Source organism: Lampris incognitus, chromosome 15 (genome assembly GCF_029633865.1).
Source record: "Lampris incognitus isolate fLamInc1 chromosome 15, fLamInc1.hap2, whole genome shotgun sequence".
NCBI lineage: Eukaryota > Metazoa > Chordata > Actinopteri > Lampriformes > Lampridae > Lampris > Lampris incognitus.
The window spans coordinates 45,634,170-45,660,138 of NC_079225.1; the positions used below are offsets into that span (position 1 = coordinate 45,634,170).

Here is a 25,969-nt window from a genome sequence, read left to right on the forward strand (position 1 = left end):
TACAGTGAATGTGGTATGTTCACCTGCCTGTATCAGTAATTGCAGCATATTTGAAACAGTGTGTTGTATTGCTTTATAATCATCCCATGTGTGCATGTTCGCCAAACATCTGTATTATCTTTACCGCTTTGGCACAGATTGACGGCACTGCAGATTTCATGTTTGATGTTCCCAATTACCAAGAGATGTCCATCCAGTCTGAGGACTACCTGTACTATGAAAGCTACAGCAACGAGGAGTTTTTAACTATCGTGGTTCACGTGACAGAGTATTTGACAGGTAAAAATCCTTCTTTATCTCACAAGATCATTAGCGCGCTTCGTTTCTTTATGATTTACCCAAGACGTATGTATGTGATTTAACATTCATTTTGTATTCTTTTTTTTTTCAGGAGTGACGCATAACAGCACAGCCACTGTGTCTCTGGCGAAGCGACGGTACAGGCTGGAGTTTGATGGCTACCCCGCAGTGTTAAAGCCCTCTGTGAATTTCACTGCTGAGGTAAAGGGAAACTCCACTGTGATAAATATCTGTTTCACTACCTGTCCATGTAGTGTTGACTATTTCAACCTTCTCTAAGACGAGAGGAAAACTCTACCAGTCAGTCTGAGATCATTTCCAAAGTGAATCAAACTGAAAGACTGGTGGAGGCGTCCGGCTAGTGTGGCGGTCTATTCCGTCGGGGTGCCTGATCGAGGGAGAACTGGGGGGAATAGCGCTGCATCCCCCTGGTGAAACTCCTCACTGTCAGGTGAAAAGAAGCGGCTGGTGACTCCACATGTATGGGAGGAGGCATGTGGTAGTCTGCAGCCCTCCCCGGATCAGCAGAGGGGGTGGATCAGAGACCGGGACGGCTCAGAAGAGTGGGGTAATTGGCCGGATACAATTGGGGAGAAAAAAAAACAAAACTTATAAGATTAGTTTGATTGTCGTTTCCTGCTGGTTAGTGGAGTGATCGGCTTCTGGTTTAAGCTGCACCTAAAGCCAGTAAAATGATCTCCAGTGGGATTATCTCATGTTACTGTCCGCGCTTTTTGAAAATTTTAAGATTTTAAGAATGAATGAGGCCAAATTATTGAATGTAAAACTTCACAATGTAACAGAATCTCAGAGTTGAGTCAAAAAGTCAAGCAAAGCCATTTCTACCCAGTTATCACCTTTTAATTGATTACACTGGTCTACAAAAATATAGTTTTTTTTTCTTGCATGGACTTTGGAAACTGTTTCTGGCTAATGTTGGGCTGCTGAATCCAAACCTGAGCTCAGATTTGCTCTGTCACATCAAGTTTTCGTGCTATCTACACTACCGTTCAAAAGTTTGGGATCACCCAAACAATTTTGTGTTTTCCATGAAAAGTCACACTTATTCACCACCATATGTTGTGAAATGAATAGAAAATAGAGTCAAGACATTGACAAGGTTAGAAATAATGATTTGTATTTGAAATAAGATTTTTTTTACATCAAACTTTGCTTTCGTCAAAGAATCCTCCATTTGCAGCAATTACAGCATTGCAGACCTTTGGCATTCTAGCTGTTAATTTGTTGAGGTAATCTGGAGAAATTGCACCCCACGCTTCCAGAAGCAGCTCCCACAAGTTGGATTGGTTGGATGGGCACTTCTTGCGTACCATACGGTCAAGCTGCTCCCACAACAGCTCAATGGGGTTCAGATCTGGTGACTGCGCTGGCCACTCCATTACCGATAGAATACCAGCTGCCTGCTTCTGCTCTAAATAGTTCTTGCACAATTTGGAGGTGTGTTTAGGGTCATTGTCCTGTTGTAGGATGAAATTGGCTCCAATCAAGCGCTGTCCACTGGGTATGGCATGGCGTTGCAAAATGGAGTGATAGCCTTCCTTATTCAGAATCCCTTTTACCCTGTACAAATCTCCCACCTTACCAGCACCAAAGCAACCCCAGACCATCACATTACCTCCACCATGCTTAACAGATGGCGTCAGGCATTCTTCCAGCATCTTTTCATTTGTTCTGCGTCTCACAAACGTTCTTCTTTGTGATCCAAACACCTCAAACTTGGATTCATCCGTCCACAACACTTTTTTCCAGTCTTCCTCTGTCCAATGTCTGTGTTCTTTTGCCCATCTTAATCTTTTTCTTTTATTGGTCAGTCTCAGATATGGCTTTTTCTTTGCCACTCTGCCCTGAAGCCCAGAATCCCGCAGCCGCCTCTTCACTGTAGATGTTGACACTGGTGTTTTGCGGGTACTATTTAATGAAGATGCCAGTTGGGGACCTGTGAGGCGTCTGTTTCTCAAACTAGAGACTCTAATGTACTTATCTTCTTGCTCAGTTGTGCAACGCGGCCTCCCACTTCTTTTTCTACTCTGGTTAGAGCCTGTTTGTGCTGTCCTCTGAAGGGAGTAGTACACACCGGTGTAGGAAATCTTCAATTTCTTAGCAATTTCTCGCATGGAATAGCCTTCATTTCTAAGAACAAGAATAGACTGTCGAGTTTCAGATGAAAGTTCTCTTTTTCTGGCCATTTTGAGCGTTTAATTGACCCCACAAATGTGATGCTCCAGAAACTCAATCTGCTCAAAGGAAGGTCAGTTTTGTAGCTTCTGTAACGAGCTAAACTGTTTTCAGATGTGTGAACATGATTGCACAAGGGTTTTCTAATCATCAATTAGCCTTCTGAGCCAATGAGCAAACACATTGTACCATTAGAACACTGGAGTGATAGTTGCTTGAAATGGGCCTCTATACACCTATGTAGATATTGCACCAAAAACCAGACATTTGCAGCTAGAATAGTCATTTACCACATTAGCAATGTATAGAGTGTATTTCTTTAAAGTTAAGACTAGTTTAAAGTTATCTTCATTGAAAAGTACAGTGCTTTTCCTTAAAAAATATGGACATTTCAATGTGATCCCAAACTTTTGAACGGTAGTGTATATGCTCCTTATTCAGGACTTTACAAAAGTTGACCTAGTCTGGCAATCTTGGTGGGGATAAAAATGACCCCTATTCATCTCCTAAGTAATTTCATGCTAGGCTGAGTGTTTATTTATTCATTGTAATCATTTTTGCATCTATCCATCTTCTAATGCAACAGTGTTTTTTTAACTTCCGAGTGTAAAATTGCTGTTTTCTCAAAAATAATGATTTTTCATAGTTCAAAAACCTGATGTGATAGGCAAAAACTAATGCCAGATTTAGATTCAGCACCCAAAAGTGAGCTAGAATCCGTTGAAAAACCCATGCAAGAAAAATTGTGTTGACCAGTGTTATCTGGATACTTAACGCCCGAATTAAACGATGTTGTACTTCAAGTGTTAATTTTATTTTTAAATACATTTAAGTATCAAACATTGTAATCCCAACTGCAGACTATACTAGCATACAAAAGCACAAACAAGTGTTATTTGGAGGGAAACTACTCTAATTTTCAAAGTGTAAAAAAATATTTGTTATTGAAAGTACAACTATCAGCCTTTATTATTTTCCCTGTCTATTGCAAAAGTGTAAACAATTCAACAAGTGTACAAGTAAAGTTTACTTATACTTTTCTCAGGTTTAACTTTTGCAAATACACAAGAAAAGTAAAATAAAAGTAAACTTGCTTTATATTTAGTTTGAAATGGGTGCACTGAAAGTACAAAGAGCTAAACTTCTTTTTTCTAATCGTTCCTACCATATTCTCTAATTTATCTTTCCCGCTTCACCTCCATACTCCCCATTCATCTGCCTCGGTTTGTGTCCCGTGTGAACAGCCCAGCATGTCACACTTCACTGCTGTGTAAAATTACTCCGCAGATAAAACAGATTCTGGTTCTGTTTTTAATCCTGGAATCGGATGAAAATCAGGACTGAGTAGAACTTCTTTTCAACGCACTTTCCTACAGAGGAACCAGACACACAATAGGGAGGCATATCGATGTCCCCAACTGCCTCAGATCAGTGTCAGGGTGTCAAGGAGTTTTACCTTTGTGTTCGAAAGTGATACTAGTTCACATGTACACAATAAACACTCACACGCTTAGATTTACAATACACACTGACAGACGTGGTACAGACACAACAGTGCCTCTAACAGACTAACATAGTACCACAATACATACTGATGGTACACAGACAACAGTACCTCGAACAGTACTAACGTAGTACCACAGCACATATAATACACATGGCACACAGACAACAGTACTTCTAACAGAGTAACATAGTACCACAGTACATACTGATACACATGGTACACAGACAACAGTACCTCTAACAGACTAACATAGTACCACAGTACATACTGATACACATGGTACACAGACAACAGTACCTCTAACAGACTAACATAGTACCACAGTACATATGAATACACATGGTACACAGACAACAGTACCTCTGATAGACTAACATAGTACCACAGTACATACTGATACACATGGTACACAGACAACAATACCTCTAACAGACTAACATAGTACCACAGTACATACTGATACACGTGGTACACAGACAACAGTACCTCTAACAGACTAACATAGTACCACAGTACATACTGATACACATGGTACACAGACAACAATACCTCTAACAGACTAACATAGTACCACAGGACATACTGATACACGTGGTACGCAGACAACAGTACCTCTAACAGACTAACATAGTACCACAATACATACTGATGGTACACAGACAACAATACCTCTAACAGACTAACATAGTACCACAGGACATACTGATACACGTGGTACTGAGACAACAGTACCTCTAATAGACTAACATAGTACCACAGGACATACTGGTACACATGGTACGCAGACAACAGTACCTCTAACAGACTGACATAGTACCACAGGACATACTGATACACATGGTACGCAGACAACAGTACCTCTAACAGACTGACATAGTACCACAGTACATACTGATGGTACACAGACAACAGTACTTCGAACAGTACTAACATAGTACCACAGCACATATAATACACATGGCACACAGACAACAGTGCCTCTAATAGACTAACATAGTACCACAGGACATACTGATACACGTGGTACGCAGACAACAGTACCTCTAACAGTACTAACATAGTACCACAGGACATACTGATACACGTGGTACGCAAACAACAGTACCTCTAACAGTACTAACATAGTACCACAGGACATACTGATACACGTGGTACCCAGACAACAGTACCTCTAACAGACTAACATAGTGCCACAATACATACTGATGGTACACAGACAACAGTACCTCGAACAGTATTAACTTAGTACCACAGCACATATAATACACATGGCACACAGACAACAGTACCTCTAACAGAGTAACATAGTACCACAGTATATACTGATACACATGGTACACAGACAACAGTACCTCTAACAGTACTAACATAGTACCACAGTACATACTGATACACATGGTACACAGACAACAATACCTCTAACAGTACTAACATAGTACCACAGTACATACTGATACACATGGTACACAGACAACAATACCTCTAACAGACTAACATAGTACCACAGTACATATGAATACACATGGTACACAGACAACAATACCTCTAATAGACTAACATAGTACCACAGTATATACTTATACACATGGTACACAGACAACAATACCTCTAACAGACTAACATAGTACCACAGTACATACTGATACACATGGTACACAGACAACAGTACCTCTAACAGACTAACATAGTGCCACAGTACATACGAATACACGTGGTACACAGACAACAATACCTCTAACAGACTAACATAGTACCAAAGTACATACTGATGGTACACAGACAACAATACCTCTAACAGACTAACATAGTACCACAGTATATACTGATACGCATGGTACACAGACAACAGTACCTCTGACAGACTAACATAGTACCACAGTATATACTGATACACATGGTACACAGACAACAGTACCTCTAACAGACTAACATAGTGCCACAGTATATACTGATACACATGGTATACAGACAACAGTACCTCTAACAGACTAAAATAGTACCACAGTACATACGGATACACATGGTACACAGACAACAATACCTCTAACAGACTAACATAGTACCACAGCACATATGATACACATGGTACACAGACAACAGTACCTCTAACAGACTAACATAGTACCACAGTACATACGGATACACATGGTACACAGACAACAGTACCTCTAACAGAGTAACATAGTACCACAGTACATACTGATACACATGGTACACAGACAACAATACCTCTAACAGACTAACATAGTACCACAGTATATACTGATACACATGGTACACAGACAACAGTACCTCTGACAGACTAACATAGTACCACAGTACATATGGATACACATGGTACACAGACAACAAACAACCATATGTATGATATTAAGTGATATATTATGTATGATATTACATCATATATCATGATGTATAATATAAGGGTACAGTGATAAAAAGACAAATAGTGATCTATAGTTGTCTAAACTACATTACATATTGATACTGCATTTCATAATATTTTTTTATTTTACAGCTGAAAATATTCACATATGATGGCCACCCGCTGACTGCGGACGACCAAGGAAAGATGGCGACAGTTATAGTGATGCAACGCAAGCGAAGTGTATGGAGTTGGAGATGGGATGAGTCAGGAGGACTGTTGCCTCGTATGGGCAACATGTCAGAGCCTTACAGCACTACTGCCCCAAAAGAGGAGCAGATGCTTGTCCAGGAAATGTTGTTACCTGTTCCCGCAGATGGAGTCATCCCCATTTTCATTCAGCTCTACGATGAAATTGAAAGCCTCATTATCGATGTAAGGAATTAATGAAAAAGTCAGATTGTTTAGCATCTATTTCTTTTGTTGTTTTCTGCTTTGCAAAGCAGTGTATCGTCTACATAGGTAGAGGGGGGGGGGGGGCAAATGATTGCTCATACCTATAAATTGAAAACATCAGAGGAACTAGAATGGAGCCACGTGGAACACCAAAGTGTAAAAGGCAAAGGTGCTGCCGTCTGTCCAGACTTCAAACTGGGGGTGAAAGGACCTTTGGGGCTCCTGTGGGGGTTACTCTTTTTGTCTTTTAAATCACTTCTTAAATCTCTTACAACCTGTTTTTAATTGCCATTTTTGTAATGTCTGTTTGCTTGTTGAGTTTTTAATTTTATCTGTGTGTTGCTTATTTTAATCTTCCTTTCCCTGTTCTCATTCTTATTCTTCTCGTGTGTTGTTTCTTTTGACTGGTTTTTTATTGTTAAGCTGCATTGTACACTGTTTCATATTGATAATGTTTATTATCGTTATCATCTATTTTTTTTTTTAATAAATTTATTTCTGATTTTTCCCTTTTTTCTCCCAATTTAGTGGCCAATCAATCCCTGTTTTAATTCAAACACCCACCCTCGCACTGTATGCGTTCGCCAACTGCATCTCTCCGGCCGGCAGTCTCGAAGGAGACCGCCTCGCCACTTTCGTGACAAGGCGACTCCAAGCCGAACCACTGCTTTTTCCGACACACACAGAGACGCATTCACGTGACGAACACAAGCCGACTCCGCCCCCCTCCCGAAGACAGCGTTGCCAATGATCGCTGCTTCGTCGAGTCCGGCCATAGTCGGATCTGACGAGACCGGGGCGCGAACCCCAGTCCCCAGTGGGCGACGGCATCGACACAAAGCCGATGCTTAGACCGCTACACCACCGCGGACCGTTCGTTATCATCTATTAATATCTGAATAGAAGAGTTGAGCTCCACCATTAGCCGGGGGAATTCAAGCAAGTCATTTCAAGCGAAGTCACTGTAATTTCTTTTAATCGGATCAATTGTTTATCAGCAACAAAGGGAAAAAAGAACACGATAAAAGCTTTGCAAAAATATTTCTGTCTGTTTTTATTACTTATTTCTGTCGTTTACATGTACGGGTATCTTAACTTTTATCTGCTCATTTCTCTCAGGCTTCTTTTGAGGATGGCGAACAGACGCTGCAGCTCTACAACAGCTACTCATCGCCCAGCCAGTCTTACCTGCAGATTCAGACACCGCAGCACCCTCCACAGGTAAAACGAGGGAACGTCAAGGCAGATGGCCTTGTTTCGTCCCTCTCGGGAAATCTTGATTGTCGGATCGGATGCTGTACATTCAGATGAGCACATATATAAATAACAGAATCATGCTGTAATCTGCATTTTCCTTTAAATTTAAATTCCACCCAAAGTATACACTGGGCGGTATAACGCCTAAACTTACCTCCTAACCCAGACAAATGCAATGCATACTTTTCTCAAGATTTCTGTTACTTTTACATACAGTATAGAATATATAAGGTTCTGAAATGTACACCTCACACACATCTTGATACAAATAGAGAAACACTTTAAGTAACTTGGATACAATTTCAGTTCTAAGTTTGATGAATTCGTATCAAGTGACATAAGCTTCCTTTCCCATAAGGTTGGTGTTCCGCTCCTTTTGCAAATTCACAGCAGTTTTCAAATGTTGGAGCTTCACTTCATGGTAAGTACCTCAATACGTCAGTCAGAGATCCCGTTTCAACCTTTTTCATGTCACTCTTTCATGCTTTATTAGTTAACATTTGAGTTGTTTTGCTAATACAAAGTGTCAACCACTGTGACTCAACTTACAATGAGGGCAACGCTAGAATAAACTTAATGGCTTGATTCATAATAACACTCGAAAGCAACAAATAGCAAGGAGGTCAAATCATATTTCATCAACCCGAGCGGGGAAATTCAGGCTGCTAAGGTGCTAAGTACTCACACATATTCAGTATACAGTACCAGAATACAAAGTAATGTGACATAAAGAGAATCCGCGCAATACACACACACACACACACACACACACACACACACACACACACACACACACACCCTGTCAGAGGTGTGTGAGGTGGCGAGAAAACAGTCAAGAGTTGAAAGGAGATTTTTTTTCACTGCCATGAAAATGAGCAGAGGAGTAAAAGGATATTTTAGTGGGAGGAAGATGGCTTGTGTAGCCATGAAGCATCTCTGGATCTCAGGTCTCAGCAACATTTTAGCGCAGTGATGCTCGGTCATCTTGTATGGCACACTTCGTACCAGCACAACACTTTTTCATTTGACCAATTTGTCGTCCTCTGTCTGGTGGGTTTGTCCGTGGAGTCGGCTGGTGTGATGGTGGGTTGGTAATCGCTACACACATGACGGCGTTGCAGCCACAGATATCCCTGTTCTAGTCTATCACCCTGCTTGCTTCATGTCCTCATGTCTTGACAGCCATGTTGTTGCATGTCTGTGCGTAGGTGAAGTCCAGGGGTCAGATCGTATCTGCTGGTAAAGGTTCTGCACCTCTAGCTCTGGTCCCGGAGGAGTCATGGGCGCCTCTGGCCTGTATTATAGTCTACTGTGTACAGCCGGGTGGAGAGGTTGTCAATGACGCATTACAGCTGCACATCACCCAAGCCCTGAAGAACCAGGTGCTTGTCTTTATGCTATGCTGAGTACAACTCTGTTACACACTTGAAACAGTGTTTAATGGTGTATGGCGTCTTTTTGGGTAGATAGATAAACAGATTGATAGCTAGATTGTGTATAATGATGTATGGTTTCTGTGCAGGTATCTCTGAAATGGAGCGAGGAAAGGGTGAGACCAGCTGACAAGGTCTCTCTGAGTGTCTCGGTGGCAGAGCCTGGCTCTCTGGTGGGGATCCTGGTGGTGGACAAGGCCGCTCGCGGGTCCAAACCGCACAATGACATCACCACTGAAACGGTGAGAAAGACCACCACCTCACAGCCGCCGGCGCTGCCGTCAACCGAACATTTTTTTGGGGTGATTTGCGGGTGACATGCAGATGTACGTAGTACACATGTACCAGCATATCCGTGTACTGCTGAATGGAAGATGCACGACATAGCGCTGTCAGTTTTCTGCTGCTGAATGGGTTGTCATGATGGAAAGACTGACGACTGTGATTAGGGTTGGAAAGATGGCTGCACTGTTGTTTTCTTGCTGGTTTTCGATTCTGCCAGGCATCCACCGATCCAGTCGGGATGTTTTGAGACCCGGCACAAATGAATGTAATGAACTACCTGGTGGAACAGAAACCCGACAGAACTGTTGGGTTTCAGTGCGCCAGATTAGGAACTATCAGTTTTATGCAACTTACGAGCACCGTCAGCAAAACCGTTTCATTTCTGTATTGCGCGAATGGTTGAAACATCCTTGACTTGTTCGGGTCTTTCTCACCTGAGGTCGTAGTGTTCTTGATACGATAACCCTCACGGCTGCACCTATGAAACCCAATCTGCTGAACCCACCCGGTTTCGACTAGATTTACAGTGAGGCGCCGTGAGCTGTCTCTTCCCGACTTACCCGTCAGGTTTTAACAACAGGAGCCTCCCTTTTTTTTTGGTCAAAAGCTTTGTTTGCCTGTGTGGGTTGTAACATTAGCGGCATCTGAGGATGTTGGCTTTTGTTTTTTCCACAGGTGCTGGAGGAGATGGAGCAGTACAGCTTCGACAAGGCGGACCTCTCCCCCGCTGGGATGAGAACTGGAGATCCATACTCCATCTTCACGGTAGCATTGTCCTCTGGGGTCATATTAGACATGTCGATTGTATCGCAAACGTGTCGTATCATATACGTGTTTACTTGTTGGGATAAGAGAGTATTTGTACAGATCCCTCTCACCCCTTTGCGGGTGGGTTGTCTCTTCCTCAAGCTCGGGTCTTCGACCAAAGGCCTGGGAGTTTGAGGACTCTGTGCAGTATCTTAGCTGTTTCTAGGATATATATATATATATATATATATAAAATAGTCACAAACACTCTGGACTATGAAATAATTACACGAAACGATGGTTGATGATGAAATACAATTACTATTGCACAATACAGGGCGAGAAAAGACAAATAGTATGATACAATAGGAGAAATGCAAGTCAGACCACCTTGGGCCACCGCCCTGCATCTGTCACTGAATAAAGGCGTTGTCTTTCTTACATACCTTTACAAGCCAAGAAACCTCTGTACATCGGTCAGATTCAGCCAACAAGTGAATATGCATTTCCTATACCTAATACCGTAGGTTTGTTAAATGTCTGGTCATCTCCAGCTAAGGGGCCGTATAGGATTACAAGGGACTGTGATTTAAGTAAGACATAGACTCTGGGTGAGCTCCCCGTATGATTTATCTCATGGCAGCTCTTGGTACCATAATAACAGGACATAGTAAGAGTTGAACAGATGAGAAAACCGCTCCCCATCCCCCCCCTTGGACATTCCTTACTCCTTTCTGGAGGATCCACAAGACCCTTCTCTAAAGCAGATTTGACCAACGTGGTCTAGAGAATCAAGTACACCATGAATAAACGATAACTTCATGTTTCGTTCCAATTTTCTTTCACAATATTTAACTATTATATCTACTACTACTTACGGCTGCTCCCATTATTATTAAATTACTTATTATTACTTATTGTTGTTATTATTACTTATTATTGTTTATTATTTTATATATTTATTATTATCATGTAACTTTTTAACTATTACAACTATTATGCTTTATTATAAAGCGCATGACTTTACCTGAAGTACAGGTTATTTTGTTCAGTAGTTTGTTTGGACTCATTGATCGTACAAATGGCATCCTCGCTGTTGATCACTCATAACGTTGGTGATGGAGGGATTAAAGCGTATTCCACTTTTACATCGTCGTAAGCCCTTCAGGGTCAAAGCGCCAGCCGACTGCCCAAAATGTGACTGTAAATGCTTCTACTTTTCATGTGTGCTGTGTTTTTGCCCAGATGTGTGGCCTCGAGGTGTTGACTGACGCGAATTTACATATGATGGACAACCGACCGAGGCCTGAATTACGTAAGTTTTTTTAAGAACTGAAACAAATCAAAGTACCCGTGACTCTCACCGACCACCGGACTCGGCTATGAAGGGCTTATATCACTAACGGTCATGTTCCCCACAGCAGGGGAGGGAATACACGTTTTTGACCAGGATTACGGTTCATACATGGAGGACGGTCGGGAGCCACGGGAACGCAGGAGTTTTCCAGAGACCTGGCTGTGGCTGGAATCTCACACAGGGTGAAAGACCAATGACACAGTAAACATTTTCTGCCGGAGCATTTTTACTCTGAATAGGATTTATCCTGTAATTTTCTCCCTCAGCAGGTGGTTAGATGTGTGACGTGGGGTGTTTCTAGTCATGAGGCTAACTCCTATTGATACTTAGCCAGCCTCTTTACCCCTGAGACTTGTGTTGATACGTTTTGGTAATCGTGTTAGCATCATTGGCACACTTATTCACCATTTCTTTCCTCCAAGACCAAGGTACATTCTCATGGTAAGCAGGTGATTTCCAATGAGTCAAAGACGCCTTCAAACGATGGTGATTAAACTCACCAGGTTTGGCTAGCCGAGTGTCATTGGCTGCAGTGGAAACTCGTAGCAGCCAAGGAGCCCTGCAGGAATCTGTTTAGCTCATGCCCCCCCACCCCATCTAATTACCCCACTCCTCTGAGCCGTCCCGGTCGCTGCTCCACCGCCTCTGCTGATCTGGAGAGGGCTGCAGACTACCACATATCTCCTCCTATACATGTGGAGTCGCCAGCCGCTTCTTTTCACCTGACAGCGAGGAGTCTCGCCATATGCTAATGACGCCATCTTTCACGGCAACCTTAAAACTGCCAAACAGGCCATAAGTAATTAACAACATTCTTTTATAGTTGTTTAAAGTGGAGAGAAATATCTGAAGTCAAACAGTATCAGCTCTGTAGTGTGAGTGAGTCAATGATGTGCTTCCACGTTAGATGTCCCGTACATCTCATATGTATCCACTTTGTAGTGTCTTATTTTCACGTTGTTATCCTCACAGTGATTCAACCACAGCAGAGATGACGCTGACAGTGCCGGACAGCATCACAACCTGGACCGCCACAGCCTTCGTTATGTCTCAGAACCTGGGCCTGGGGATCTTAGAGACACCTGTGGAGGTAACCATTCCACATTACTGCTGAATAACTTTAGAAAACAAGGTGCATAGGATGTATTACTCAGTCATCAGGCTCAAAGATGCTCAAAGTTACAATCCTGAAGATCATTTGTTTGTTTGACTAACAGACATGGTGATTTTTAGTGACCGCAGTGGTGTCCACTCCAAATCCCAGAGATACACTCATGTCATGGAGTCTCAAGGCTTTCCTACATCCAAAAACATGGCAGTTCATTATGAACAGTTGTTCCTCAACGACCAGATGAGCCATGAGAGAGTCTACCTGCCACCAAACCAGTACACAAACCAAGCCCAGCCTGCCACAGCACAATTTATGTTAACTTTTATTTTTATCAAATACTTTTTTATTGTTTCTAATAAACATATTTTTTCTACTATTGTTTGTTTCAAAATGGCAGTTGTTGTCGTTGTGGCTATCGACTACAGTAGTTGCAGAAATATTAGCAGCAGGCTTACTAGCTAGTACCATTAACACCAGTGCTGACTGTTAGTTTCCATGTTTTTATTATTCTTACTGTGTCCTCAGTTGATAGTATACCAGGATTTTTTCCTGTCTCTGAATCTGCCGGCCTACATTATCCGTGGAGAGGAGCTGGTCCTGGAAGTCTCTCTATTCAACTACCTCCCACATGACCTGGAGGTGAGTCTGACACCTTCACACGTCACATCCATCTATCAGCAAAACCTGCTGAACCTGGCTAAATTTGCAAGATAGTCATTCACTCATTCATTATCCAAACCACTTATCCCGCTATCAGGGTTGCGGGGATGCTGGAGCCTATCCCAGCAGTCATTGGGCAGCAGGCGGGGAGACACCCTGGACAGGCTGCCGGGCCATCACAGGACCGACACACACATTCACACCTAGGAACAATTTAGTACAGCCGATTCACCTGACCTACATGTCTTTGGACATGTAGGTCAGGTGGAAGGAAGCCGAAGCACCCAGAGGAAACCCACGCAGACACATGGAGAACATGCAAACTCCATTTACTTCCCACTTTAGTAACCCAAATTTTTAAAATGTAACTCAAGCATAGGTCCTTAGCTGCATCTGACACTTTATTCTCACTCATAATATAATCTTGACCTCACTGTTAAACCCCTTCTCATCCCAGAGTACCTCTGTTACGCCATGATCTCTGTATTTATAACTTTAGTTCTTGTATCCTGGACAGCCGAGTGATCATTGAGTTCATCCACAAACCCGAAGGCATGAGTTCAGGTCCTCTGTTCAGGTTTCATTGAGTAGATGACGAACTCCAAACTGCACCTGGAACACCACACAGTCTGACCCCAAACTAATAATAAAGTCTGTGATTTCTGTCTCAGATTAGAAAGCTGTGGGCGGCATGGTGGCGCAGTGGTTAGCGCGGTCGCCTCCCAGCAAGAAGGTCCTGGGTTCGAGCCCCAGGGTAGTCCATCCTTGGGGGTCGTCCCGGGTCGTCCTCTGTGTGGAGTTTGCATGTTCTCCCCGTGTCTGTGTGGGTTTCCTCCGGGGGCTCCGGTTTCCTCCCACAGTCCAAAGACATGGAGGTCAGGTGAATCGGCCGTACTAAATTGTCCCTAGGTGTGAATTTGTGTGTGTGTGTGTGTGTGTGTGATGGCCATGTGGCCTGTCCAGGGTGTCTCCCCGCCTGCCGCCCAATGACTGCTGGGATAGGCTCCAGCATCCCCGTGACCCTGAGAGCAGGATACGCGGTTTGGATAATGGATGGATGGATGGATGGATTATCACTGTTAGTGATAATTCAGAATAACTTCAGCAGTTTGCAGCATCTTACTCATCGCCTCCTATCTTTATACCATGACAAAAAATGTCCAGAGTACCCTGGTTTATGATAAACATCTCTTTGGCTTCTACAGAGGTTCTGCAGAGGCTCTATAGAGGGTTATGACTCTTGTGCTTTTGAAACAAAGGATATTTGTGATATCCAGGTGAACAAAAAAGAAGCCATTGTCCGCTGGTCTCCTGCTGCATTCTGCGTCTTTTCAGACTCCCATTACGCGATCTGGGCGGGTTCCTCATCTCCTCTTTCATGCTGTCTGTTGTCAGGTCATGGTGATTGTTGCCGAGAGTGAAACGTTTGAGTTTGTCTTCCCGGACAATGAGGAGCTCTCCATGGCCAGCGTACGCCGGCTGTCTGTGGGTCGCGACAGCGGGGCCTCCGTCCTAGTTCCCATCAAGCCCCTGGTCCTCGGAGAGATCCCCGTCTCCGTCAAAGCCATTTCGTCTGTGGCCTCGGACGCCATCCGCAAGATGGTTCTGGTTAAGGTGCTGTGCACATCCTACAGAGAATGTCACACAATCAGATGTACACAGTTTGAACGAAAAGAGTTTGTTTGTTTCAGAATAAGACATGTTAGACTAAAAGAGACGATGAAGTTGTTCCGATCGAGATTTTTAAAGCACTGGTTCCCAAACATTTTCACACCATGACTCATGTGGCCATGCTGTTTGACTTGGGATCCAACAGATATTTGTACAGAAAAATTCACAGTAAATTCTAATCTTCTGTCAAAAAGCGAGGTAATTAACCATCCTCTCTATGTTGTTCATCAATTCAGTATTGCCATGGTCAGTTTTCAGTCATTACCTACTACTGATCACATGACATAGACAGTTTTCAGTGATGACCTACTACTGATCACATGACATAGACAGTTTTCAGTCATGACCTACTACTGATCACATGACATAGACAGTTTTCAGTCATGACCTACTACTGATCACATGACACAGTTTTCAGTCATGACCTGCTACTGATCACATGACATAGACAGTTTTCAGTCATGACCTACTACTGATCACATGACAGTTTTCAGTCATGACCTACTACTGATCACATGACATAGACAGTTTTCAGTCATGACCTACTACTGATCACATGACATACAGTTTTCAGTCATGACCTACTACTGATCACATGACATAGACAGTTTTCAGTCATGACCTACTACTGATCACATGACATAGACAGTTTTCAGTCATGACCTACTACTGATCACATGACACAGTTTTCAGTCATGACCTACTACTGATCACATGACATAGACAGTTTTCAGTCATGACCTACTACTGATCACATGACAGTTTTCAGTCATGACCTACTACTGATCACATGACATAGACAGTTTTCAGTCATGACCTACTACTGATCACATGACATACAGTTTTCAGTGATGACCTACTACTGATCACATGACATAGACAGTTTTCAGTCATGACCTACTACTGATCACATGACATAGACAGTTTTCAGTCATGACCTATTACTGATCACATGACATAGACAGTTTTCAGTCATGACCTACTACTGATCACATGACATATACAGTTTTCAGTCATGACCTACTACTGATCACATGACATAGACAGTTTTCAGTCATGACCTATTACTGATCACATGACATACAATTTTCAGTCATGACCTACTACTGATCACATGACATAGACAGTTTTCAGTCATGACCTACTACTGATCACATGACATAGACAGTTTTCAGTCATGACCTGCTACTGATCACATGACACACAGTTTTCAGTCATGACCTACTACTGATCACATGACATATACAGTTTCAGTCATGACCTACTACTTATCACATGACATAGACAGTTTTCAGTCATGACCTACTACTTATCACATGACATATACAGTTTCAGTCATGACCTACTACTTATCACATGACATAGACAGTTTTCAGTCAAGACCTGCTACTGATCACATGACATAGACAGTTTTCAGTCATGACCTGCTACTGATCACATGACATAGACAGTTTTCAGTCATGACCTACTACTGATCACATGACATATACAGTTTCAGTCATGACCTACTACTTATCACATGACATAGACAGTTTTCAGTCATGACCTACTACTTATCACATGACATATACAGTTTCAGTCATGACCTACTACTTATCACATGACATATACAGTTTCAGTCATGACCTACTACTTATCACATGACATAGACAGTTTTCAGTCATGACCTGCTACTGATCACACGACATAGACAGGGCATGTCAACATTAAACATTATTTTACTGATATTTGGGGAGACAGTCAAATGTTTACCTTTGATTGTATTTTTCTGTCTCCAAACAAAAAGTGTTTATTGTGGACACCCCGTGACCCACCGGGACCCCTGCTGCTACCCACACTTTGAAAACCTTCAGTTTAAATGATAGTCAGATGTCTAGGAATGTGGTTCAGAAACAGTTTCCTGTTTTGTTTTTTGTTTTTTTATTTCTATATCGTCCAAATATTAAATGACACACTTTGTCTATGCGACATTTTGTAATGCTCTGATGCAGCTCATCGTTTTTACCCAGATGTCTCTGCTCTCGATGTGAAGTTCAGGAGTGTGGTTTTCCTCAGTTGTGTTAATGTGTATCTGTGTTTGATCCCTGTTGTAGCCGGAGGGACTTGAACAGTCATTTTCGACCTCTCTGCTGTTGGAATTTGCTGCCTCTGAAAGAACCCTCTCCAGAGAAATCACTTTCACCTTCCCGGCAGATGTGGTGGAGGGCAGCGAGAGAGCGAAAGTGACAGCAGTCGGTGTGTAAACACGCACGGCAAAGTTCTGAGTCACCAACTGGCACCAGGGAAAATACATTCCCTCCGATCTGGAACACGTAGTCTCGCTTTTACAGCCAAGATGTTGTCATTACAGCTCTTTCTAACCTCAGCCATCACCTGGGCTGTTCCCCGTAAAACATCCCAAGCAACACAAAGCGAAACCGCTTCTTGTCAATATTTCTGACACTACCAAAACATTTTAATGGGTCCAGAACCAGAACCGATTCGGTACGTGTCAGGTCATAAAATGATGAATTGCTAAAACAGCAACTTCTGCAGCATGACTTTATAACACCCACATTGGTTCCACACACACAGCATGGCACAAAACTGCTCCAGTACACAACATACACACACACACACACTCAGCATGGCACATAACTGCTCCAGTACACACACACACACACACACACACACACACACACAGCACGGCACAAAACTGCTCCAGTACACAACATACACACAGCATGGCACAAAACTGCTTCAGCACACAACACACACACAGCACGGCACAAAACTGCTTCAGCACACACACACAACACACAGCATAGCACAAAACTGCTTCAGCACACACACACAACACACAGCACAGCACAAAACTGCTCCAGTACACACACACACACAGCACGGCACAAAACTGCTCCAGTACACACACACACACAGCACGGCACAAAACTGCTCCAGTACACAACATACACACAGCACGGCACAAAACTGCTCCAGTACACAACATACACACAGCATGGCACAAAACTGCTCCAGTACACAACATACACACAGCATGGCACAAAACTGCTCCAGTACACAACATACACACAGCACGGCACAAAACTGCTCCAGTACACAACATACACACAGCATGGCACAAAACTGCTTCAGCACACACACACAACACACACACACACAGCACGGCACAAAACTGCTTCAGTAGACACACACACAACACACAGCACGGCACAAAACTGCTGCAGTGCACAACATACACACAGCATGGCACACAACTACTGCAGTACACACACACACACAGCACGGCACAAAAATGCTCCAGTACACACACACACACACACACACACTCAGCATGGCACAAAACTGCTCCAGTACACACACACACACACACACACACACACACACACACACACACACAGAGCACGGCACAAAACTGCTCCAGTACACACACACACACACACACACACTCAGCATGGCACAAAGCTTCTCGAGTACACACACACACACACACACACACACTCAGCATGGCACATAACTGCTCCAGTACACACACACACACACACACACACACACACACACACACACACACACACTCAGCATGGCACATAACTGCTCCAGTACACACACACACACACACACACACACACACACACACACACACAGCACGGCACAAAACTGCTTCAGTACACAATATACACACAGCGCGGCACAAAACTGCTGCAGCACACACACACAACACACAGCACGGCACAAAACTGCTGCAGTACACAACATACACACAGCACGGCACAAAACTGCTGCAGCACACACACACAACACACAGCACGGCACAAAACTGCTGCAGTACACAACATACACACAGCCCGGCACAAAACTGCTGCAGTGCACACACACACACACACACACAACACACAGCACGGCACACAACTGCTGCAGTACACACACACACACATACACACAGCATGGCACAAAACTGCTGCAGTACACACACACACACACACACACACACAGCACGGCACAACACCACTTCAGTACACACAGCATGGCACACAACTGCTGCAGTACACACACACACACACACACACACACACACACACACAGCAGAAAAGTGTTGCAGCAGAGCATAATGAAGTGCCGTGAGATACACTCGAGACATCAACTGCCACATAACCACAAGCAGAGACGGAGACACACACAAGAGGTCCAGTCAGGCCCCTGGATGTGATTAGTCAACACATGACGCAGAGACACAGCTGTACGGATAATGTCGCTGCTCAGAGCCCTCATCTAATAAACGCCCACGTAGAACATAAAAACATGACGTGTGTCTTCTGTAGGATCTGGACCGCGTCCCACAGGGGACATGCTGGACAAGACCCTCTTCTGCATTACTAATAACGATGAGGATTTATTTATAGAGCACTTTCCTGAAACAGTCTTCCAAAGTGCTCCACACAGAAAAAAGGATAAATCCAGACAAGGCGAAAGTAAGAACAAGACCAAATTAGAGTAGAAATAAAAACCGTGTAAATAAAAACAGATATCCGCCATTCGTGAAAGCTTTCATAAAAAGCAACGTTTTGAGAAGAGGTTTAAAAGAAGCTAGAGACTTGGTTTGTCTTCGTTCAACGGGAAGACGGGTCCATAGTGTGGGGGGGCTCTAACCGCTCTTCACTGTCGTCTCCCGTCTTGTCTGACTTGTCCGCTAAAGTACGTCCTTTATTTCTCAAGTTGTCGTCCACCAAAGGCTGCCCAGCCCGCAGGGGCTTACAAGCCTCTCCAAAACACAAGAGCAGCAATAATACTAGTAATAATAACGATGATGATGGATTACATTTATATCGAGACACCCGAAGCGGTGACATGAGGAGAGCGAAAGAACAGTCGCACACCTCCACACATGTCACACAATGTCAAAACAACTGTTATATTATATATACTATATTATTTATTTATGTACTGCATGTTTGCATGTTCTCCCCGTGTCTGCGTGGTTTCCTCCTGGTGTTCCGGTTTCCTCCCACAGTCCAAAGACACACACACACACACACACACACACACACACACACATATATATATATATATATATATATATATATATATATATATGTATATATCACAATATATTTATACATATGCATAATATAATTCACGTATGGAAATGCACGAAATGAAATGACAAAGTGTTCCTGATTCCTAATACTCTGGTTTTCTTGGTATCAAAGGAGACATCTTGGGTCCGTCCATCACGGGCCTGGACTCTCTGATCCAGATGCCCTACGGCTGTGGGGAACAGAATATGATCCACTTTGCACCCAACATCTACGTCCTCCAGTACCTCGGTGCCTCCGGGCAGACCGACCAGGCCTTGGTGGATAAAGCGACGTCCTACATGTTGAAAGGTAGGAAGAGAACTGGCCACAGAACCAGTGACCGCACCAGGTTTAAAGGGGCAGTTGGGCGTTCACGGGGTTTTTACTGTGTGTCCTACTTACACAGTCAGACAAGCTGGCGGATACCTGTTTTCATGTGTGCAGCTGGAGGGTACGCTGTACAGCGAGTTTAGCCTAGCTTAGCTCCATTGCTGGATGTCTACAGGGATTATTAGCAGCTCCTGTCAAACAAGGAGAAATACTCCATCTCTGAAGACAATCATTAATAATCTTCACTCATTAGTCCAGCATTAACGAGTGTTCTTTACCAATGTTTTAGCGAGTCAATGCAAATTCCTAAAAATTAGATTATAGTTTAACAATGTTTCTGCAATATGCACAGCCATCTTCTTCTATGGCAAACCTCCTCTACCAAACTACCCCTGGTCTTGGCAAGCAGACACTCTGAGCCCAACATGAGTGAATGTGATGTGCACAACAATCCCAAAGGAGACCGGATTTTCAACCATAAAATGAAATAACTTACACAAGTAACTGCCAAATGAAATGCCAACAAGCTAAAATCACTCCTACCAGTCATGCTTATCAGTCGCCTGCTAACAAGTTGATTAGCAAGCTGTTCAGAATGTATATTTCTCAGTTCAAGAATACAATTTAATCTTAGATATTATTAAACCACCCATCCGTCCATTATCCAAGCCGCTTATCCCAGTCGGGGTCGCGGGGATGCTGGAGCCTATCCCAGCAGTCATCGGGCGGCAGGCGGGGAGACACCCTGGACAGGCCGGCAGGCCATCATAGAGGGAAATTAGCGGCATGGTGACACAGTGGTTAGTGCAGTTGGCTCACAGCAAGAAGGTCCTGGGTTCGAGCCCCGGGACAGTCCAACCTTGGGGGTCGTCCTGTATGTGGAGTTTGCATGTTCTCCCCGTGTCTGTGTGGGTTTCTTCCGGATGTTCCGGTTTCCTCACATGGTACCAAGACATGTAGGTCAGGTGAATCGGCCATACTAAATTGCCCCTTGGTATGAATGTGTGTGTGTGTGTGTCTGCGTGTGTGGGCGTCGGCCCAGTGTGATGGCCTAGCAGCCTGTCCAGGGTGTCTCCCCGCCCGCTGCCCAATGACTGCTGGGATAGGCTCCAGCATGCCTGCGGCCCTGAGAGCAGGCTAAGCGGTTGGGATAATGGGCGGATGGATCGAGTGAAATTAAACATTTGTTGAACATTTGCATGCTTTTTAATGCAATGGTGAATTACTAAAATAACTTAAAATGAAAATCACTTCAAATAATTTTTATTGAATGTAACATGTTTAATTGCATAATGACGCTGACACGTTGTGTTAGCTCAACTGAGCTTAAAATGTTCTGCAGCTGATTTTCATTTGTGCTCAGCATCTGGTGCCTCTCGTGTCAGTGTTCAACAATAGTCGGCCAGCATTGATGGATTCCAGTTGCCCTGATGCCTCTTTTCCATGGTCGCAATGTCCTGGTGAAACCTTTCACCGTGTTCGTCACTGACTGCACCAGGATCAACAGGGACGAAGTCCAAGTGTGAATGCAGAAAATGAATTTTCAATGACATGTTGCACATGCAGCCCCTCATAAACCGTGCAGCAGTGGAATGCTGTTAGCTGATCACCAGCTCAGTTAAAGTAGCCTACTTATTTCCCTGCAGTATTCAAAATATGCTCATAAGTCATGAGCACTTAACAGTTCTGTCCTTTGGGTAGGATTTGCTTGTAAAAGCGAACACTTGGGGGCGGCACAGTGGCCCAGTGGTTAGCGTGGTCGCCTCACAGCAAGAAGGTCCTGGGTTCGAGCTCCGGGGTAGTCCAACCTTGGGGGGGTTGTCATCTGTATGTAGTTAGCATGTTCTCCCCGTGTCTGCCTGGGTTTCCTCCGGGTGCTCCGGTTTCCTCCAACAGTCCAAAGACATGTAGGTCAGGTGACTCGGCCGTACTAAATTGTCCCTCAGTGTGTGTGTGTGTGTGTGTGGGTTGGCCCTGTGATGGCCTGGCGGCCTGTCCAGGATGTCTCCCCGCCTGCCACTCAATGACTGCTGTGATAGGCTCCAGCATCCTCGCAACCCCGAGAGCAGGATAAGCGCTTTGGATAATGGATGGATGGATGGTGAATTACTGCCATTTCAAGAAATCATCTTTAGAGAAGTTCTAGTGTCCTCCTCATTTTGCCTCCCAGCACATTTTAACTAAAATTAGGCCTGTTGGAAAAAGTGTAGACATAAATGTGTCAACACAGGTTAACGCGTGAATGTGTTTTTCTGGCAGGTTATGAGCGGGAGCTGGCCTACCAAAGAGCCGACGGCTCCTTCAGTGCATTTGGAGACAGCGACTCATCTGGGAGCACTTGGTACGAAACCTTTTCATCATTTCACCCTAAAACACAGTTGATAAGGTTTTAATTTTTTGTCAGACATGGACAGTTTTCAGTCATGACCTACTACTGATCACATGACATAGACAGTTTTCAGTCATGACCTACTACTGATCACATGACATAGACAGTTTTCAGTCATGACCTATTACAGATCACATGACATATACAGTTTCAGTCATGACCTACTACTGATCACATGACATAGACAGTTTTCAGTCATGACCTATGACAGATCACATGACATACAGGTTTGAGTCATGACCTATTACTGATCACATGACATATACAGTTTCAGTCATGACCTACTACTGATCACATGACATAGACAGTTTTCAGTCATGACCTATTACAGATCACATGACATATGCAGTTTCAGTCATGACCTACTACTGATCACATGACATGCAGTTTTCAGTCATGACCTACTATTGATCACATGACATATACAGTTTTCAGTCATGACCTACTACTGATCACATGACATACAGTTTTCAGTCATGACCTACTACTGATCACATGACATACAGTTTTCAGTCATGACCTACTACTGATCACGTGACATACAGTTTTCAGTCATGACCTACTACTGATCACATGACATACAGTTTTCAGTCATGACCTACTACTGATCACATGACATAGACAGTTTTCAGTCATGACCTGCTACTGATCACATGACATACAGTTTTCAGTCATGACCTACTACTGATCACATGACATAGACAGTTTTCAGTCATGACCTACTACTGATTACATGACATAGACAGGGCATGTCAACATTTGGGTTGAAATGACTCCTCGAAATGATGACGAGATGGGCAAATGATAACTGATTTAGAAAAATAAATCCTAATGTGATAGCCATGAGTACCAGAAAAATGATGGTCTAGTACATCTTAAAAGCTAAACTGCAATGCTACTAAATTAAAAAAAATAGTTCAAGGTAAAACATATTCTCAAAACAGCAATTGTTAACCTTGAAATCTATGGAGTAACTCTCTATGTAGGGTCAAAAGTGTTTGCTAATGTGGGGGCATCCGGGTGGCGTGGCAGTCTATTCTGTTGCCTATGAATCCCCAGAGCCAGGTTGGGTATTTTGCCAGGACACCGGGGAGCCCCTACTCCTTGTGATAAGTTCCATGGGCTCTTTAATGACCACAGTGAGTCAGGACCTCGGTTTAATGTCTCATCCGAAGGACGGCATCTCCTACAGTACAGTGTCCCCGTCACTGTACTGAGGTGTTGGGATTTGATATTTTTTTCAATGCTGCTAGAATTAAGGATTTGCTCCCTACTGGAGTCGCCCATGCTACAAATACATACTCTCATCAGTTTTTTGACGCAAGAAATATGACGTACAACACAAAACGTCACAGGATCCAACATGGCCGCCTCTCTTGTCCTCTCCTCAGGCTGACTGCGTTTGTACTGAGATGTTTCCTACAGGCCCGACCCTTCATCAGCATCGACCCGCTGGTTCTTCAGAGAGCGGCGGCCTGGCTGGGAAGTCAGCAGGGGGTGGATGGGAGGTTTCTGGAGCCTGGTAGGGTCATCCACACGGAGCTCCAGGGAGGTCTGGACGGCCCCGTGGCCCTCACTGCCTACGTCCTCATGGCTCTGCTGGAGGACGACACCCTCAAGGTAGGAGTCTCAGTAAATCTGTGATTTTTTTTATTTCCCCTTAATAAATGTTTATGTTCTCCAAGTATATGATGGAGTCAGGCTCTATAACACCACCAGTCATCGTCACCATGGTTGGAGACACTCTCTCCAGTCTCCGTATGCCGATGTTGAGATGTTTTGACTAGGTAGGATGAACACTGGTGCAGCAGCAAACACGTACATGTTGGAAAAAAGACTGAGACGTGATGCTGATGTGTCCATGACAACCAGTATGACTGCACAAGAGTGTTCCCATATAGTGTGATGTAGTGTGTAATACATCAAACTGTCTGTGTTAGCTTTGGTCCCAGGATCCATTTTTACAAGGGCGGAACTGTTTGCTGCTGAGCTGATGGCCACAATGGCTGCTACACCTGGTTTGTAGTCCTGCTACACCTTTTTTGTAGTCCCAGAAAATCAGAGTCACCAGGTCTGTTTCTCTCTGCCTCCCACATCCACTCTATCACAACACTGTCCTACTGGAAGGCTGACTGTCTGTCCAACACCACCACCACATCACCTCCACACAGATCAAATAACAACGTATTAATGGAGAAAAGTCATGGATTGCAGCTGTAAAGACACAATCCTGAAGGTTTGGGGTTACAACACAAAACATCACTGCGGCCAGATGTGGTCAAAGTGTTTAAACATATTCTGAGGTTTTCTGTTCATCACTGCTTTACCATCCACACAATCTGCCAACACAGTTACCAGGAATCAGGAACATTTATTTGTCGTTTCATTTCATGTACTCACGTACTTGAAATGAAACAAAATATTGTTTCCCCCAGCCCACAGCAGTGCAACACAAAGACAAAAACACATACCCACAACCTACAAGAAAACATATACCCAAACTAAAAAAAACTACAAACTGCAAAAACACATATCCAACATATATATATAAAAAAAACAATTTCCCACTGTCCAAGAGAGCAAACACCAGCCAGAATGACTGTGGGAACTGCTGGTGTGCATGGGCTAGCAGTTAGCTTAGCCTGCCCTGCTGCCGTGTCCTGTCAGACCGCCCTCAGTGTTTCCGCTTCCGGTCCGCCGAAGAGCCCTGGGCCCACCAGATGCAGCAGACCAAGCTCCCCAGCCGATCCAACGCCAGCTCTCCCAGCCAGACACCATCGACACCCCCCCCCCGCACTCCACACAGTGACACCAAAAACACAGTCAACAC

At 43.8% G+C, this 25,969-nt stretch overlaps 1 protein-coding gene across 1 annotated transcript in view; it reads left to right on the top strand.

Annotated features, from left to right (window-relative positions):
• The window catches only part of cd109 (CD109 molecule), a 57,218-nt gene that overhangs the window by 14,187 nt on the left and 17,062 nt on the right, over window positions 1-25,969 (top strand). The window contains exons 8-23 of the mRNA XM_056294239.1: window positions 138-279; window positions 392-501; window positions 6,522-6,803; window positions 7,944-8,045; window positions 9,290-9,463; window positions 9,604-9,756; window positions 10,475-10,564; window positions 11,792-11,861; window positions 11,968-12,085; window positions 12,876-12,993; window positions 13,540-13,653; window positions 15,070-15,288; window positions 17,439-17,580; window positions 20,553-20,729; window positions 23,010-23,091; window positions 24,531-24,759. Of these exons, the coding sequence (XP_056150214.1) occupies window positions 138-279; window positions 392-501; window positions 6,522-6,803; window positions 7,944-8,045; window positions 9,290-9,463; window positions 9,604-9,756; window positions 10,475-10,564; window positions 11,792-11,861; window positions 11,968-12,085; window positions 12,876-12,993; window positions 13,540-13,653; window positions 15,070-15,288; window positions 17,439-17,580; window positions 20,553-20,729; window positions 23,010-23,091; window positions 24,531-24,759 (2,322 nt within the window). The remainder of the gene's footprint in view (window positions 1-137; window positions 280-391; window positions 502-6,521; window positions 6,804-7,943; window positions 8,046-9,289; window positions 9,464-9,603; window positions 9,757-10,474; window positions 10,565-11,791; window positions 11,862-11,967; window positions 12,086-12,875; window positions 12,994-13,539; window positions 13,654-15,069; window positions 15,289-17,438; window positions 17,581-20,552; window positions 20,730-23,009; window positions 23,092-24,530; window positions 24,760-25,969) is intronic.